Source organism: Budorcas taxicolor, chromosome 1, assembly GCF_023091745.1.
Source record: "Budorcas taxicolor isolate Tak-1 chromosome 1, Takin1.1, whole genome shotgun sequence".
NCBI lineage: Eukaryota > Metazoa > Chordata > Mammalia > Artiodactyla > Bovidae > Budorcas > Budorcas taxicolor.
In genome coordinates, this window is record NC_068910.1 from 52,612,512 (window position 1) to 52,629,633 (window position 17,122).

Here is a 17,122-nt window from a genome sequence, read left to right on the forward strand (position 1 = left end):
CTTTCTGTGTTGTAAATAAGTTCATGCATATCATTGTTTTTATTCCACGTATAATATGACATTTGTCTTTCTCTGAGTTGAATTTTTAGCAGCTTTACTGAGGTACATTTGACATACAGTCAACTACAGTTGACCCTCTGTATCCGCAAGTTCTGTATCCACGGGTTCCACATCCACAGAGTCAACTAATATGAAAGTATTCAGAAAAAATTTTCTTCTCCAGAAAGTTCCAAGAGCAAAACTTACCTTATTGCACTGGCTAGCATCTCCAGTGATATGCTGAGTAAAAGGGACAGTAAACACACTTGTTTTGTTCCTGATCTTAGGGGAGAAAGCATTCAATAATTTTGCCATTAAACATTATATGTAATTAAATATTTTATTAGCTGTAGGTTTTATCAAGTTGAACAAGTTCTCTTTTCTTTCTACTTAACTCACAACTAGATCCTCTAAAAAGTTATGTGGTTGGATTTCTAGCTGACCATCCTAGATTGAGTACATAGATTCATCGGCTCCTTCCCAAATCCTCACCAAAATTATCATATATGATTTTTTTTTAAAAAGATATAGACTCAAAGAATAAAAAACAAAAGCCAAAATATTGACAACCAAAAAACCTGACTTAACAGCACTGCAAAAGCTGAGAGCCTACTTACTTTTCAGTGGTGAGGGGAGCAATTTAGAACAAACTTAATCGAAGGGCAAAACCCTCCGAAAAGACTTGAACTCAGAATAAGTAAGGAATAAGTACTGGGACTTCCCTGGTGGTGGAGTGGTTAAGACTTCACCTTCCAATGCAGGGGATGCAATTCACTCCTTGGTGGGGGAGCTCAGGTCCCACACACCTCACAACCAAAAAACCTAAACAGATAACAGAAACAGTAATGTAACAAATTCAATAAAGACTTTAAGAATGGTCCACTTAAAAAAATCTTTCAAAAAAAAAAACTTTAAAAAAGAAGAACCAAGGGTTTCCCTAGTGGCTCAGTGGTAAACAATCTGCCTGCCAAGGCAGGAGACACAGGTTCAACCCCTGATCCAGGAAGATCCCAAGGCCATGGAGTAACAAAGGCCTTGCACCACAATTACTGCGCCTGTGCTCGAGAGCCTGTGAGCCACAATTACCGAGCCTGGAGCCCCTGGACTGCAACAAGAGAGGCCACCATATGAGAAGGCCACACACCGCGAGTAGAGAACAGCCCCCGTTCACCACGCATCTAGAGAAAAGCTCACGCGGCAACAGAGACCCAGCACAGCCCCAAATAAATAAATATAATTCTATATACATAAAAGAAGGACCAAGCACTTCCAAAGGTAAGATGAGAGTGTGGGAGGATTGGCTGATTATATGAATAAGAAGCAGTTAAAACAACAGGTGAGAAACAGAAAGTCACTTTCCCCACCTGCTGCCACCAGAAGGCTACCCTTCCTCCACAATAGCGTAATAGTGGCGGCTCAGATACTGAAAAAACTGAACCAAAGAGGATATGAGGCAGAGTTGAGGGCAGGGGTAAAGTGCCACAGTGTGAAGAGGGGAATTAATTATAGTATAGATACTGAATGAGATCAGCAGGATCCTTTCCCTGCTGTTTCGTGAAAACCAGGCTTATGTATCTATATTAATTCCTCAAGCTATTGTAGCAAAGCACTGCAAATTAGCTGGTTAAAACAACATCTCTGGTGGCTCGGACGGTAAAGAATCTGCCTGCAATGTAGGAGATTTGGGTTTAACCCCTGGGTCGGGAAGATCCCCTGGAGAAGGGAATGGCTACCACTCCAGTATTCTTGTCTGGAAAATCCCATAGACAGAGAAGCCTGGTGAGCTACAGTCCAAGGGGTCTCAAAGAGACGGACACGACTGAGTGACTAACACTTTCACTTTATTGTCTGACAGTTAAGGAACTAGAAGTTGGAAATCAAGGTGTAGGCAGTGTCATGCTCTCTTCAAAGCTCCTAGGATTCTTCCTGTCTCTTCAAGTTTCTGATAACCCCAGGTAGTCCTTGGTACATAGACATGTCGCTGCAGTCTCTACCTCCGTCGCCACGTGCTGGTCATTTCCCTGTGTGTGTGCGTCTCTATCTTCTCTCATAAGGACACGTCGTATTGGATTAAGGGCTCACCCTCCACCAATATGACCTCATCTTAATGAATTACAACCCTATTTCCAAATAAGGTCACATTCTGAGGTACTGGAGGTGAGGACTGCAACATATCTTTCTGCGGAACACAATTCAACCCATAACTGCATGCTAGGCAGGAGACTGAGGGATTACTCTCTGAGAAAACTGACCTAGTCAAGAGGAACAAACCTGAAGATCCTGACATTTGGTGAAGTACAAATCAAACATCCTTGCTCTTGCCTGATCACCCCCTAGTGCTCTGATCCATACATACAAAGCTTCCAATATATTTTTGTTATCCTCCTACTAAATAAACATTTAAGGACACATGCTATCGTGAAAGACAGAGATGAAAAAAAGGAAGTTCGGGTAAATAGAATATGCAGGAAAAAATCTGTAAGAACCTTAGAGAAATAACGGAAGTTACATCTATGACACAAAAACAGATTTCTTAAAAGTACAGTAAGAGATTTAGAAAAAGTTCTTGGAACTAAAAATATAACAATCCGTATTTTAAAATTCAATAGATAGTTTGGAAAATAAAATAGAGGAACTGTCCTAGAAAGTAGAATCAAAATAAAAGAAATTTGAAATAAAAGGAAAAAAGAGTATGAAAACCAGTGAGTGGAGCTAATCCAGAGAGTCTAACGTCTAACAAATAGTTCCGGAAAGAAAGAACAGAGCAATAGAGGTGAGAAATTTTTCAAAGAAATAAGTTACCTTTCATCTTTGATGCTCTCTGCTGTGTTGTTCCATATCCCCAAGTCGTTACATCAGTCATTGAGAGATGGTTATTGGAAGCTTAAAATTAGTAATGAAAATAAAACAGAGGCAATATTGTAACAAATTCAATAAAGACTTTAAAATTAGTAACCTAAATACAACCACTAAGAATAACTTCGCTGTTCTAGGCACTTACCAACATCATTTGTCTGACCTAGGCATACATTTAATCTTTTGAAAATGAGCAGTAATTGGAAATTTCAGAGCACCAAGGGACTAATGAACTAGTCAGCTATTTGGCTACTCCTTTTTCTCCATGGCAGTGTATCTCAACCTTGTCTACACATTAGAATCACTAGCAAAGCTTTTAAAACTCCAAACCCCAGCCACACCTCAGACCACATAAATCAGAGTCTCTTCAAGTGTGACCCAGTTGTTGTATTGTTAAAACTCCTCAGGCGATTCCAATGTACTGCCAAGGTTAGGAACCATTGCTCTTTAATAATCGTACTGTTCAGCATTCAGATAATACTACATTGGTTTCAGTCTTTTAAAAATAATCTCAGCTTTCTACTTGTAAGACGTATAAGCAAAATTTGATCCTCTACCTTTTTTTAGAGATGGTGTTAGGGAAAGGGAGATTTTCCCTCTCAGCAAGTCACCTGCTTCAAAGAAACGGCTGCTGCAACCCCATATAAAACCTCTCTTTAAGACAATAAGGATGAGCAGGGATAATATCTAATCATAATTTTTTTACCCATGTGAGCTATGTTCTATAAACAAGTCTCTTTCTGTTCTTTGACTGCAATATTAAACAAAAGGTTAGTTTCATGCGCACAGCAAAGTAATTCAGTTATACATGTGTCTATTCTTTTCTCAAATTCTTTGCCCATTTAGATTGCTAGATAATATTGAGCAGAGTTCCCTGGGCGATACCGTAGCTTCTTATTTGTCCACTTTGTTTTATTTCTTTTTAAGACTTTTTGATGTGGACCATTCCTTAAGTCTTTATGGAATTTGTTACAATATTGCCTCTGTTTAATGTTTTGGTTTTGGGCTTCGAGGCATGTGAGATCTTAGCTCCTTGACCAGTTCAGGGATCAAACCTGCACCCCCTGCACTGACAGTGTAAAGTCCTAACCACTGGATTACCAGGGAAGTCCTGGCTATTTATTTTAAATATAGCAGTGTGTACATGCCAATCCCACACTCCCTAGCTGCCCCTCCCCCACCCCTGCCCTGGGAACGATAAACTCATTCCTCTCAGTCTGTGAGTTTATTTGATAAATAAGTCCTTTTGTATCTTTTTTTTTTTAGATTCCCCGTATAAGTGATGTCATGTGATATTTGTCTTTATCTGACTTATTTCACTCAGTATGATCATCTCTAGGCCCATCCACGTTGCTGAAATGGCATTATTGTATCTTTTCTAATGGCTGAGTAATATTCCATTGTGTGTATGTACTATATCTTCTTTATCCATTTCTGTCAATAGAAATTTAGGTTGCTTCCATATCTTGGCTGTTGTAAACAGTGTTGCAATGAACATTGGGAGTTAGCACTTAAAAAAAAAGAACAGTTTTAATGAGATATAATTTACATACTCTGAAAGTCACCCATTTAAAGTGTACAGTTCAGTGGTTTGGGGTATCTTTGCAGAGTTGTCATCACTACTACCTAATTTCAGAGCAATGTAGCTAATGGGTCTTGTTACAAGCATAGGGCAAGAGACCAATACTAGAAAAACATTCACAGTTGCAGTTTGAGCAACAAACAGAAGTAAATCAAGTTATCATCATAAAGCAAGCATATCCTCGCAACAAAGTTCATGTCAAACATTAGGCTTGGAGAGCTAGCAGAATGAACTGTTGGCAACATTTATTTTATTGAATGACATTGTCAGACATAGAAAATAAATTGCCATCGTGTATGCACTCTCACAGATATTTAGCTCTTGAGTTGGTCAAAACTATGTAAGAGCAGGAGGGAAAGTGCTCAAAGACGTCTTGTTTTGTTTATTACTGCAAACCCATGTTCCAAGAGAACATTCTGTGTTTTAAGTTTGAGGCACCTCACCTTCATCTCTGACCTCCTCTGGGGCAGAGAAGAGTGACCGGCTCTTCTCAGGTGCATATCAAAACCAGTCCTCTGCTATACAGTAGGTCCTTGTTGGTTTTCCATTTTAACTATAGCAGTGTGTACCTGTCCATCCCAAACTCCTTAACTATCCTTTTCCCCAGGGAACTCTGCTCAATGTTGTGTGGCTGCCTGGATGGGAGGGGAATTTGTGGCAGAATGGATACATACATATATGTACGGCTGAGTCCCATTGCTATCCCTCTGAAACTATCACAGCATTGTTAATCAGCTATAATCCTGTACAAAATTAAAAGTTTAATTTAAAAAAACCAATCCTGAAAAGCTGTGAGAAGAGAGGGACTTCCCTGGTGGTCCAGTTGTTAAGACTCTGTGCTTCCAATGCAAGGGGCGTGGGTTTGATCCCTGGTCAGGGAAATAAGACCCCACATGCCACATGGCATGGCCAAGGGAAAAAGTTTTTTTTAATCTATGAGAAGAGAGAGTTTGGTGTCTCCGTTTCCAAGTGTTCTCCACGCAGTAGCCCTGGGAAGCAAGATAGGCAGGACCGTGTGGACTCCCAGATCCTTGGTCCTTGGTTGATTTTCACAAGTTGTTGCTTTACCAGTGGGAGAAATTATAGGTGTGTGCAGCGTCCATGATACCTCAGAACTCACAAGTACAGTGTATTCCTTTTATTTAGCATCTGTGCTCATCAAGGAACCCTTTTTCTCCTTGTATACGAGGGCTTTCTGATTCTCCAGGAAGTCAAGTGTCTCTAAAAGTTTCTGCAATCTGTTGTTCAGTCGCTAAGTCGTGTTCTACTCTTTGCAACCCCATGGACTGCAGCACGTCAGGCCTTCCTGGAGGCTTCACCATCTCCTGGAGTTTGTGCAAACCCATGTCCATTGAGTCCATGATGCCATCCAACCATCTCATCCTCTGTCATCCCTTTCTCCTCCTGCCTTCAATCTTTCCCAGCATCAGGGTCTTTTCCAATGAGTCAGCTCTTCTTATCAGGTGGCCAAAGGATTGGCACTTGAGCATCAGTCTGTCCAGTGAATATTCAAGGTTGATTTCCTTTGGTAATGACTGGTTTGATCTGCTGGCAGTCCAAGGGATTCTCAAGAGTCTTTGCCAGCACCACAGTTCAAAAGCATCAATTCTTCCGTACTCAGCTTTCTTTATGGTCCAACTCTCACATCCATACATGACTACTGGAAAAGCCATAGCTTTGACTATATGGGCCTTTGTTGGCAAAGTGATGTCTCTGCTTTTCAATATGCTGTCTAGGTTTGTCATAGCTTTCCTTCCAAGGAGCAAGGGTTTTTTAATTTCATGGTTGCAGTCACCATCTGCAGTGATTTTGGAGCCGCCCCTCCAAAAAAAAATCTGTCACTGTTTCCACTTTTTTTCCTCTATTTGCCATGAAGTGATGGGACTGGATGCCATTATCTTCTTTTTTTTGAATATTGAGTTTCAAACCAGCTTTTTCACTCTCCTCTTCCACCCTCATCAAGAGGTTCCCTAGTTCCTTTACACTTTCTGCCATTAGAGTGGTATCATCTGCATATCTGAAGCTGTTGACATTTCTCCTGGCAATCTTGATTCCTGCTTGTTATTCATTCAGCCTGGCATTTCGCATGATGTACTCTGCTTGTGAGTTAAATAAGCAGGATGACAACATTGTCACCCTGCAGTCTATACTTGAGTGCTAAGGAATACTCAAGAGACACTAATGGTACGCTATTCCCTTCCCCTTTGGTGGTTTCCCTGCTTCTTGCCCTGTCCTCCAGTTTCCTACCTGATCCATGACCCAGCGCTTCGGAACCAGTTCTGAGCTTCTGCGTGTCCTCGGACAGGCTGCAATAAACTGGGGCATTAGAATTCCTCATCTAGGACTTCATTCATGGCACAGTGGATGAGAATCCACCTGCCAGTGCAGAAGACATGGGTTTGATCCCTGGTCCAGGAAGATGACATGTACCAGGGAGCAAGTAAGCCTGTGTGCCGCAACTAGGGAGCCCGTGCCACAACGACTGAAGCCCACTCGCTTTAGAGCCTTTGTTCATCAACAAGAGAAGCCACTGCAACAAGAAGCCCCCACAACACATCTAGAGAGTAGCCCCCACTTGCCACACCTGGAAAAAGCCGACTTGTAGCAACGAAGACCCAGCACAACCAAAAAAGAAAAAGAATTCCTCACCAAGAAGTCTCCATGTTCTCATTTGAGGATGAAGTGAACGGGATGAAAGTGCTCCAAAGACACTGCCAATTTTTAACTTTACCTGAGCTCCTGGACAACGGGAAGAGTTGGGAAAGTCAGCCACACCCGTACCTCCTCCTCACCCACCCTTTTGCATTCTGGGAAACAGGCTCACTGGAAAGAACCTTTTTTCTCAATATGACTTAGATTAGACTGATGAAATACAGTAAGTAAATTAATTAAATAAAATCTATGCCCTTCCCAGATGATATAATTTTTTATCTTTTCCTGAAGCTCCTTCTAAATGTTGTGCCCAGCAGACCTTCCAAGTGTCCAATTGGCTCTTGACTACAACTTATGCTATTAATCCTCCCACGCGGTTTTGCTCATTATCATGAAATTAGCATAGAGGGCAGCCCTTAGCGTGCACTCATAAGGCTATGCAGTCTGTTCTCAGTCAAGCTCTCTGTTCCCCTTGGTACAATCTCAGCTCTGTCTCACTTTACTTTTTAATGAAAAAAGTGCAGAAACTGATCTACCTCATCCTCATTATCAGTGCCTATGCCCTTGCTGATTAAAATGTGTTTATTTTATTCTACTGATTCAATGCACTCTTTTTCCCCCCACTAAGTTATTCACAAAAATATTTTCACCAAGCATGCATCACCATATGAATATATGCCTTCCTTTCAAATCCTCTGTTAACTATAATTTACATCCTTCATAGCTATCCCATTTGCAATATACTAAATATCCTAAATCCAATGCAGTAAATTCCCCTTTAGTGAATGTTACCTAATATTTACAATAGTATTGAGAGCCTGGAAAATGTACTTTCGTACCAGGAAAATGTGCTTTCCTATCAGCTGATGACACACCAGCTCTATAGGAAGCAAGAAAGGATATGCAAATAAAAAGGTTAGACTGAGTGTCACTCCACACACTGCTTTAATCACTGTCTTTGTGGGGAAGAATATGCTCCCTGACCTTGATTTTATACTGAAGGAAATCACAAAAATAAAAACTGTAATCACAGAGATCAGGGTTGGGGAGGAAGGGGACATAGAGCCTCATGCCAGCCAGGCTGTAGGCACCCGAGGCGAGGACCGGTGCTCCCAGCTGCTCAGGGTCTACCATCAAACGGAGAACCTCACACTGGTCTCCTGCTGCTGAAGCAAACTTGATTTTGTTTCATTTTTAGAGCGTCAGCTAAACAGCGTATGTTTTGCAATGGGCCCATTGGGCTTCCCAGGTGGCTCAGTGGCAAAGAATCCGCCTGACAATGCAGGAGGCGTGGGTTCGATCCCTGGGTCAGGAAGATCTCCTGGAGAAGGAAATGGCAACCCATTCCAGTATTCTCACCTGGAGAATTCCGTGGGCAGAGGAGCCTGGCGGGCTGCAAAGAGTAGGGTCGCAAAGAGTCAGACATGACTTAATGACTGAGTATGTGCTGTTGGTGCTACTTGCCTGCCTAACTATATACACGGTCAGAGGACCCTAACCAGTTGGACCAGTCTTGGCCGAGTTGCTCAGGGTAGTGACGTCCTAGCCTGAGTCAGGCTTATTGGCAAGTAGTCCCAGGGCTTGAGATGCAGGCAGCAGAAAGATAGAAGGCCAGCTGGGGTGGATCCAGCAGACATGTGCCCGTGCTGACAGCTGCCTCAGAAGGCAGATCGTGCAATATGGAACAGACCAGAAGGGCTATCTGATGACTCATAATATGTGTTTGGGGATTTTTTTCCCTGTAATCTTTTATATCAAAATAATTTCAAACTTACAGAAAAGTTTCAGTCAAAAAGAAAAAGCAAGAGAGAGAAAAAGGGTACAAAGGACTCCCATACATGCTTCATCTCAGTCCCACTTTTGTTAACCTTAAGCCACTTTTACTTTTTTAGCTTCTCTTATCATTATTATTTATATTTTGGACGCGTGGGATCTAGTTTCCTGATTCGGGATTAAATCCGAACCCCCTGCTTTGAAAGTTCAGAGGCTTAAACACTGGCTCACCAGGGAAGTCCCATCTCATATTATTATTTTCCAGACCATTTGAGAGCAATTTGTTTACGTAACGCCCCGTACCTCTAAACACTTCCCACTTCTCATGAAGGCAAAGAAGCATATCTTCTCTCAGGTCCCTTTCACTGAAGAAAAAAAATCTACTTATACTATTACCTCTTCATGAGCGTTAACTTCACAGATAGTGAAACAAAAGATTATAAGAATCTAAGATTAAGTGTTCTCTTCAATTCTATATTTTCTGTCTAGCGGTCATGTGTTGATAGAACATTATGTAGTATTTTAAGCTGATTTTCGCTTATGTTTAAATCTTTAGGCCAAATACTGCATTGAATTGGCTTTAAAAAAGTCTGAAATATTAGAGTGAAGGAAAATATGTCAAATACATGATTTTTTAACTTTTTAGACTCAATTTTAGAGCATTTTTATTGGCTTGGTGACTTTTCATTTTGTTATGATTTCTAACTTATAGGGAAGTTTCAAGATGAGTACAAAGATTGTTTATGTACTCTTTACCCAGTTTGTTTTAATTTTCCTGCATTAGATTTCTCATTATCTCCCTCCGTATAAAAAAAAAGTACACTTTTTCACGTATACATGTACAACATGCTCTATAGTCTAACAAAAAAGGAAAGAAACCTCAAAATATCAGGCCTTTCATTTCTAAATATTTCAGGGTGTGTTTGCAAAGTACAAGGACATCTTGATGATCAAAATCAAGAAGTGAAACATTGATGCAATGCTATTAGCTAATCCATGTTAAAATTCATGCATAGTCCCAGTATTGGCCTTTATAGCTGTTTTCCCCCTGATCCAGGGTCCAATCCAGGATTATGCATTGCCTTTAACTGTCATGTCTCTTCAGTTTCCTTTGATTTGGAACAGATCAATGACCCTTCTTAAAAGGCTTTAAAAAACTATTGTATCTAATGTGCTGGCTTCATGAAAGAGATTCAAAATTGTGACCAGCTTTAAGTGTCAATGTGGGTATAATTTGTGCTGGTCATCGTGCTATATTATTATTGGGGATGGAACTATATCCAAAGAACTTTTTCTTCCATGTTGGTATTGATCAAAAGTTGTTCTAATTTGTAGCTGTTTTTCCCCATTTAATTGATGTTGACTGGAAATGTTCTGAACCAAGCTTGGGGTTTTTATTTTTTGCCACATAATATAAATATAATAATAAAAATAATGTAATAGTTGGAAGAAACTTAAATATGACAAAATTGCAAGAGGCAAAGTGGTTGTCTGAGGAGGCTTTACAAATAGCTGAGGAGAGATAAAGCAAAAGGCAAGAGAGAAAGGGAAACGTACACATAACTGAATGCAGAGTTCCAGAGAATAGCAAGGAGAGATAAGAAGGCTTTCTTAAATGAACAGTGCAAAGAAATAGGGGGAAACAACAGAATGGGAAAGACTAGAGATTTCTTCAGGAAAACTGGAGAGATCAAGGGAACTTTTCATGCAAGTTCAGTTCAGTCGCTCAGTCATGTCCAACCCTTTGCAACCCCTTGAATCACAGCACGCCATTCATGCAAAGATGGGCTCAATAAAGGATAGAAACGGTATGAACCTAACAGAAGCAGAAGAGGTTAAGAAGTGATGGCAAGAATACACAGAACTCTCTCAAAAATGTCTTAATGGCCCAGATAATCACGATGGCATGGTCACTCACCTAGAGCCAGACATCCTGGAGTGTGAAGTCAAGTGGGCCTTAGGAAGCATCACTAAAAACAGGTGATGTTGGTGGAGGTGATAGAATTCCAGCCGAGCTACTTCATATCCTAAAAGTTGATGCTGTTAAAGTGCTGCGCTATATATGCCAGCAAATTTGGAAATCTCAGCAGTGTCCACAGTACTGGAAAAGGTCAGTTTTTGCTCCAATACCAAAGAAGGGCAATGCCAAGGAATGAGAATGTTCAAACTACCACATGATTGAGCCTAATCCACATACTAACAAGGTAATGCTCAAAATCCTTCAAGCTAAAAAAAAAAAAAAAAAATCCTTCAAGCTAGGCTTCAGCAGAACATGAATGGAGAACTTCCAGATGTACAAGTTGGATTTAGGAGAGGTAGAGGAACCAGAGATCAAATTGCTAACATTCACTGGATCATGGAAAAAGCAAGGGAATTCCAGAAAAACATCTACTTCTGGTTCATTGACTGTGATAAAACCTTTGACTGTTTGGATTAAACAAACTGGAAAATTCTTAAAGAAATGGGAATACCAGGCCACTTTTCCTGTCTCCTGAGAAATCTGTATGTAGGTCAAGAAACAACAGATAGAACTGGACATGAAACAACTCACTGGCTCAAAACTGAGAAAGGAGTACATCCAGGCTATATATCGTCACCCTGCTTGTTTAAATTATATGCAGAGTACATCATGCGAAATGCCGGGCTGGATGAATCACAAGCTGGAATCAAGATTGCCAGAAGAAATATCAATAACCTCAGATAAGCAGATAATACCATTCTAATGGCAGAAACTGAAGAGGAACTAAAGAACCTCTTGATGAGGGTTAAAGAGAAGAGTGAAAAAACCGGTTCAAAATTCAACATTCAAAAAACTAAGAGCATGGCCTCTGGTCCCCTCACTTCATGGCAAATAGAAGAGGGGAAAAGGACAGATTTTATTTTCCTGGGCTCTAAAATTTCCTGCAGACAGTGACTGCCTCCATGAAATTACAAAACCCTTGCTCCTTGGAAGGAAAGTTATGACAAACCTAGACAACATATTGAAAAGCAGAGACATTTTACTTTGTCAACAAAGGTCCATTTAGTCAAAGCTATGGTTTTTCCAGTAGTCATGTACAAATGTGAAAGTTGGACCATAAGAAGCCTGAGTGCCAAAGAATCGATGATTTTGAATTGTGCTGGAGAAGACTCTTGAGAGTCCCTTGGACTGCAAGATCAAACAAGACAATCCTGAAATTAGTTCTGAATATTCATTGGAAGGACTGATGCTGAAACTGAAACTCTAGTACTTTGGCCACCTGATGCGAAGAACTGACTTATTGGAAAAGACCCTGATGCTGGGAAAGATTGAAGGCAGGAGGAGAAGGGGACGACAGAGGATGAGATGGTTGGATACCATCACTGACTCAGTGGACATGAATTTGAGCAAACTCCCGGAGATAGTGGAGGACAGGGAAGCCTGGCATACTGCAGTCCATGGGGTCACAAAGAGTCAGATATAACTTAGTAACTGAACAATAACAACAAAAGTACAACTAATATGTATGTCTTCAAATACATACTTTAAAAAGATCAGCAACAAGATGTATATGAGAAAAATTATAAATCTCTGATAAATCAAAAAAGAACTAAATAAATGTAGAAATATTTCATGTTCATCAATAGGAAGATTCAAATTGTCAAGATGTTTATTTTTGTTCAGTCACTTAGTCGTGTCCAGCTCTTTGTGACCCTATCGACGGCAGCATGCCAGATGTTATATCAGCCCAATTTGATCTGTGGGTTCAACACAGTCTCAATCAAAATCTCAACAAATTATTCTGTGGATATCAACTAAGTGATTCTAAAGTTTATATAAAGAAGCAAAATGACCAACACAATATTAAAGGAAAAGCACAAAGTCAGAGGATTGCATTGTGAAAGAATAGATGAACAGGTCAATGGAATAGAATTGAGAGTCCAAAAATAGATCCATATAAATAAAGCCAGCTAATCTTTGACAAAAGAACAAAGACAATACAATGGAGAAAAGATCATCTTTTTCAACAAACGGTGCCAAGCAGCAAGGTATCCATATGCAAAAAAAACCCAAAAATTTCCTAGACACAGAAGTTAGAACTGTGACAAAAATAATAAATCAAAATGGATCGTAGAACTAAATGTAAAATGCAAACCTACTGATGTAAAACTCCTAGAAGGTAACATAGGAGAAAATCTGGGTGACCTCAAGCATGGTGATGACTCTTTTAGAAGCAATACCAAAGACACAATCCATGAAAGAAAGAATTGATAAATTGGACCTCATTAAAATTAAAAACTCTGCTCTGCTCTGCGGAAGAAACTGCCAAGAGAATGAGAAGACAAGCCACAGACTGGGAGAAAATACTTGGAAAAGACATGTCTGATAGAGGACTGTTATGCAAAATGCACAAAGATTTCTTAAAACGCAGTAATAAGGAAACAACCTGATTTTGAAATAAGCCAAAGATTGGAATAGAAAGCTCACCAGATACCTCACAGATGGCAAATGAACATACAAAACGATGTTCCACATTGTATGTCATTAAGGAAATGCAAATTAAAATAAGTGTGATCTAACACTGCACACCTAAAACCCAAAACACTGACAACACTAAATGCTTGTGAGGATGTGGGGCAACAGGAACTATTGCTATGAACGATAGCAATATTTGAACTATCAACAATAAACTATCATTCATTGCTAGTGGGGCTGCAAAATGGTACAATCTCTTTTGAAGACAGCCTGGAGACTTCTTTTTTTTTTTTCCTCTGAGGCATTTTATTTGTATGTATTACATCCCTAGAAAAAGAATCCAAGGATTTTCCCTTCTGTATGTTTTCGTCTTGCTTCTTCATGGTCCATGATGCCAGCTGAGGTTGTCAGTACAATGAAACCAAACTGACGGGATGGGAGCAGGTTATTCTGCCATTTTGCTAGATCTTTGAGTTGTACATCAAATCTGGGGCTGATCACTCCACACTTCTTTAGCCTGCCTGTGAGGTTCACAACAATTTTCCCAGCCCTGTGATCATCAATGATTTCAAATTCGCCAATGTAACCATGCTTCATCATCACTGTTAGAAACCTGACGATGACTTTGGAGCACGGCCTAATAAGGACCTGGCATTTGCCTCTCTTCTCGGCATTGTTGATACTCTTGAGAGTGTCAGCCAGGACATTCATGCGCACCATTATGGCCGCACGGAAAGATGGCGGAAAAGCTGGAGACTTCTTATGAAACTAAATACACTGTTTCAAAATGATCCAGCTTGGTATTTACCCAAATGAGCTGAAAACTTAGCCTTACTCAAAAACCTACACACAGACCTTTAAAGCAGCTTTATTCATAATTGCCAAAACTTGCAAGCAATCAAGATGTCTTTCTGTAGGTGAATGGATAATAAACTGTGGTATATCCAGACAGTGGCTAGTACTCAGCACTAGGAAGAAATGAGCTATCAAGCTATGAAAGGACATGGAGGACCCTTTTATGCGTGTTACCAAGGGAAAGAAGGCAATTTGAAAAGGCTGTATGGTTCCAACATTCTGGAAAGGCAAGAACAATGGAGACAGTAAAATATCAGTGGTTGCCAGGGGCTGGGGCAAAGGAGAGATGATAGAGCACACAGGTTTTTAGGGCAGTGAATCTTCTGCACCATATTATAATGGTAGATACATGTCATTATGCACGTGTGCTTACTAAGTCATTTCAGTCGTGTCCGACTCTTGGCGACCCCCTGGATTGTAGCCCACCTGTCTTCTCTGTCCATGGGATTTTCCAGGCAAGAATACTGGAGTGGGTTGCCATGCCCTCCTCCAGGGGGTCTTCCCAACCCAGGAATCGAACCCACGCCTCTTATGTCTCCTGCATTAGCAGGTGGATTCTTTAGCTCTAGGGCCACCTGGGAAGCCCACATGCCACTATACATCCGTCCAAACCCACAGAATACTCAACACCAACAGTAAATCCCAGCATAAACTATGGTTATGAGAGGTGTTGATGTAGATTCAAACATACAACGCTGGTGGGTGGGGAATGTTGATAGCACGGAGGGTTGTGTGTATATGGAGGCCAGGGATGCATGGAAAATCTCTGCACCTTCTACTCAGTTTTGCTGTGAACCTAGCACTGTTCTAAAACTTGTCTATCTGAAAGGGAAAACAAAGGACTACTCTACCGGTCCAGTGGTTAGGACCCAGTGCTCTCACTGCCAGGCGCCAGGTTCAATTCCTGGTCGGGGAACTGAGATCCCTCAAGCTGCACCTCAGGCAAAAAAAAAAAAGAAAAAAGAAAGCAACAACTATAACTGAGCTTCCCTACAGAAACATCTTTCCTGTTCTCATTGGTCTTTTTAAGGAGAGATCACCTGAATGCATTTCTGTATGTCATTTTTAAAGCCAGTTTTCAAGTGGCTTGCTTGAGTAGCACATGTCGGGGATATATTCACTCTCTTCACTAGCTCTCACACAGCTGACATATTATAACCTTTAATATTGTGGATGCAGTTTCTCAAGATGATCAAACTGAGGAGATCAGTCCCTGAGCAGTTCAGCCTTTCTCAGCAATGGATGACTTTCCGTGCACATCGTGGACATAAACAGATGGCATAGTGTGGTTACAAACAACATCTAAACATTGAACCTGAACATGAAGAAATCCAAGACAAGAACCAAGAAGTAGATTAGGAATCCTTTCTTTTCTTTTTTTTGGCCACACTGTGTGGTTTGGCTTGTGGGATCTTAGATCCCCACAGTGTTAGCTGCTCAGTTGTGTCTGACTCTTTGCGACCCCATGGACTGTAGCTCACCAAGCTCCTCGGTCCATGAAATTCTCCACGCAAGAATACTGGAGCGGGTTGCCATGCCCTTCGTACGGGGATCTTCCCAACCCAGGGATCAAACTCAGGTCTCCCAGGGATTGAACCCGGGTCCCTTGCTTGCAAGCGGATTCTTTACCATCTGAGCCACCAGGGAAGGATCAAACCCAGGCCCCAGCAGTGAAAGCACTGAGTCCTAACCACTAGATTGCCAGGAAATTCCCAGGAATCCATTTTTTTTTTCTTTCTCTCAAGTTGAAATATTTTCCTTTCTAGTTTTAGGTACATGTTCATTGACTTTGCATAATGCTGGGAATGGTGTCAGTGAAAAAAAAACTGCTCTAATTTCAAGATTCACCTTCAGTCATAATGTTTAGCAGCAGCTGACAGTGATACCCAACACACAGTGCCAGTCCCAGGGACCTGGAGCAAAGCTTAGGTCATTTCCTTTAGCAGAGATAACATTAGAAAATAAACCAAAACACAAAAGAAAAACCTGACTGTACATAAAACTTGGTCTGCAGCTCAAGCTGTATAGAAATTACTTTATCTGTCATTTGCTTCATGGATACCCACCTTTATAATTATTCATTATGAACATTATAAAATTCACAATTATAAGCACAAATGAAGTTGAAAATCTGTTAAGGAAAAAAAACATTAGATTGCTTAGCAAAAAAAGGCAACTAATGCAAATAAGTTATTATCTTTCCAAAGAGTAAGAGAGAATAGCTATAATTCACTTAACTTGGTTTAATGGATGTGGTAGATTTAACATGGGAATTGTATTATTGATTTGGCTCCTGAGAATTTTCTAAGCATTTTACATATATATCTTTTGTCATTTAACTGTTAGGAAAACCCTGTAAGTTTCCATTATTGTCAACATGCTTCTGTAGGTGAGTAAATTGAAGCACAGTGAAGAAAAGTCACATAACCAACAGATGCGCGAAAGGACATTCAAAACTCTCACTGTCCTACCCGCGGACAACTGAAGTCACATGTTTCTCTCCCAGATCATTTCCCTGGCAACGAGGGAATGCCGGGGAATTAAGACCCTAAAGTGGCTAAGACGCCATTCTCCTAATGCAGGGGCTCGGTTCGATCTCTGGTTAGCGAACCAGATTCCACATGCTACAACTAAAGATCCCCCATGCTGCAACGGAGATCAAACACCCTGCGTTCCCCAACCAAGATCTGGTGCAGCCAAATTGAGAAAAACAAATAAACAGCTCAAAGCAACCTTCAACCAAAAGGCTTCAGGAATTGGTCAATAAATATCCCATCTTCCTTGCCTCTCTGTGAGACGATTCTAAGTATTCTGCACAAGGATACAGCCCTCATTACCCACTGTAGTAACTCACTCGTTAACGTCTCCTTTCCCGGCTCTCTCTCCTTCCCAGTCTCACTTTTTAACTCTCCCATCATCCTTTCAGGGAT

At 40.7% G+C, this 17,122-nt stretch overlaps 1 protein-coding gene across 1 annotated transcript; it reads right to left on the minus strand.

The window, feature by feature from the left end:
* Positions 1-13,645: 13,645 nt before the first annotated feature.
* On the minus strand, positions 13,646-14,078 carry LOC128050800 (40S ribosomal protein S15a-like). Its single transcript, XM_052643202.1, has one exon. The coding sequence runs from the start codon at positions 14,055-14,057 to the stop codon at positions 13,665-13,667; it is 393 nt and encodes a 130-aa protein (XP_052499162.1). The 5' UTR covers positions 14,058-14,078; the 3' UTR covers positions 13,646-13,664.
* Positions 14,079-17,122: the final 3,044 nt, after the last annotated feature.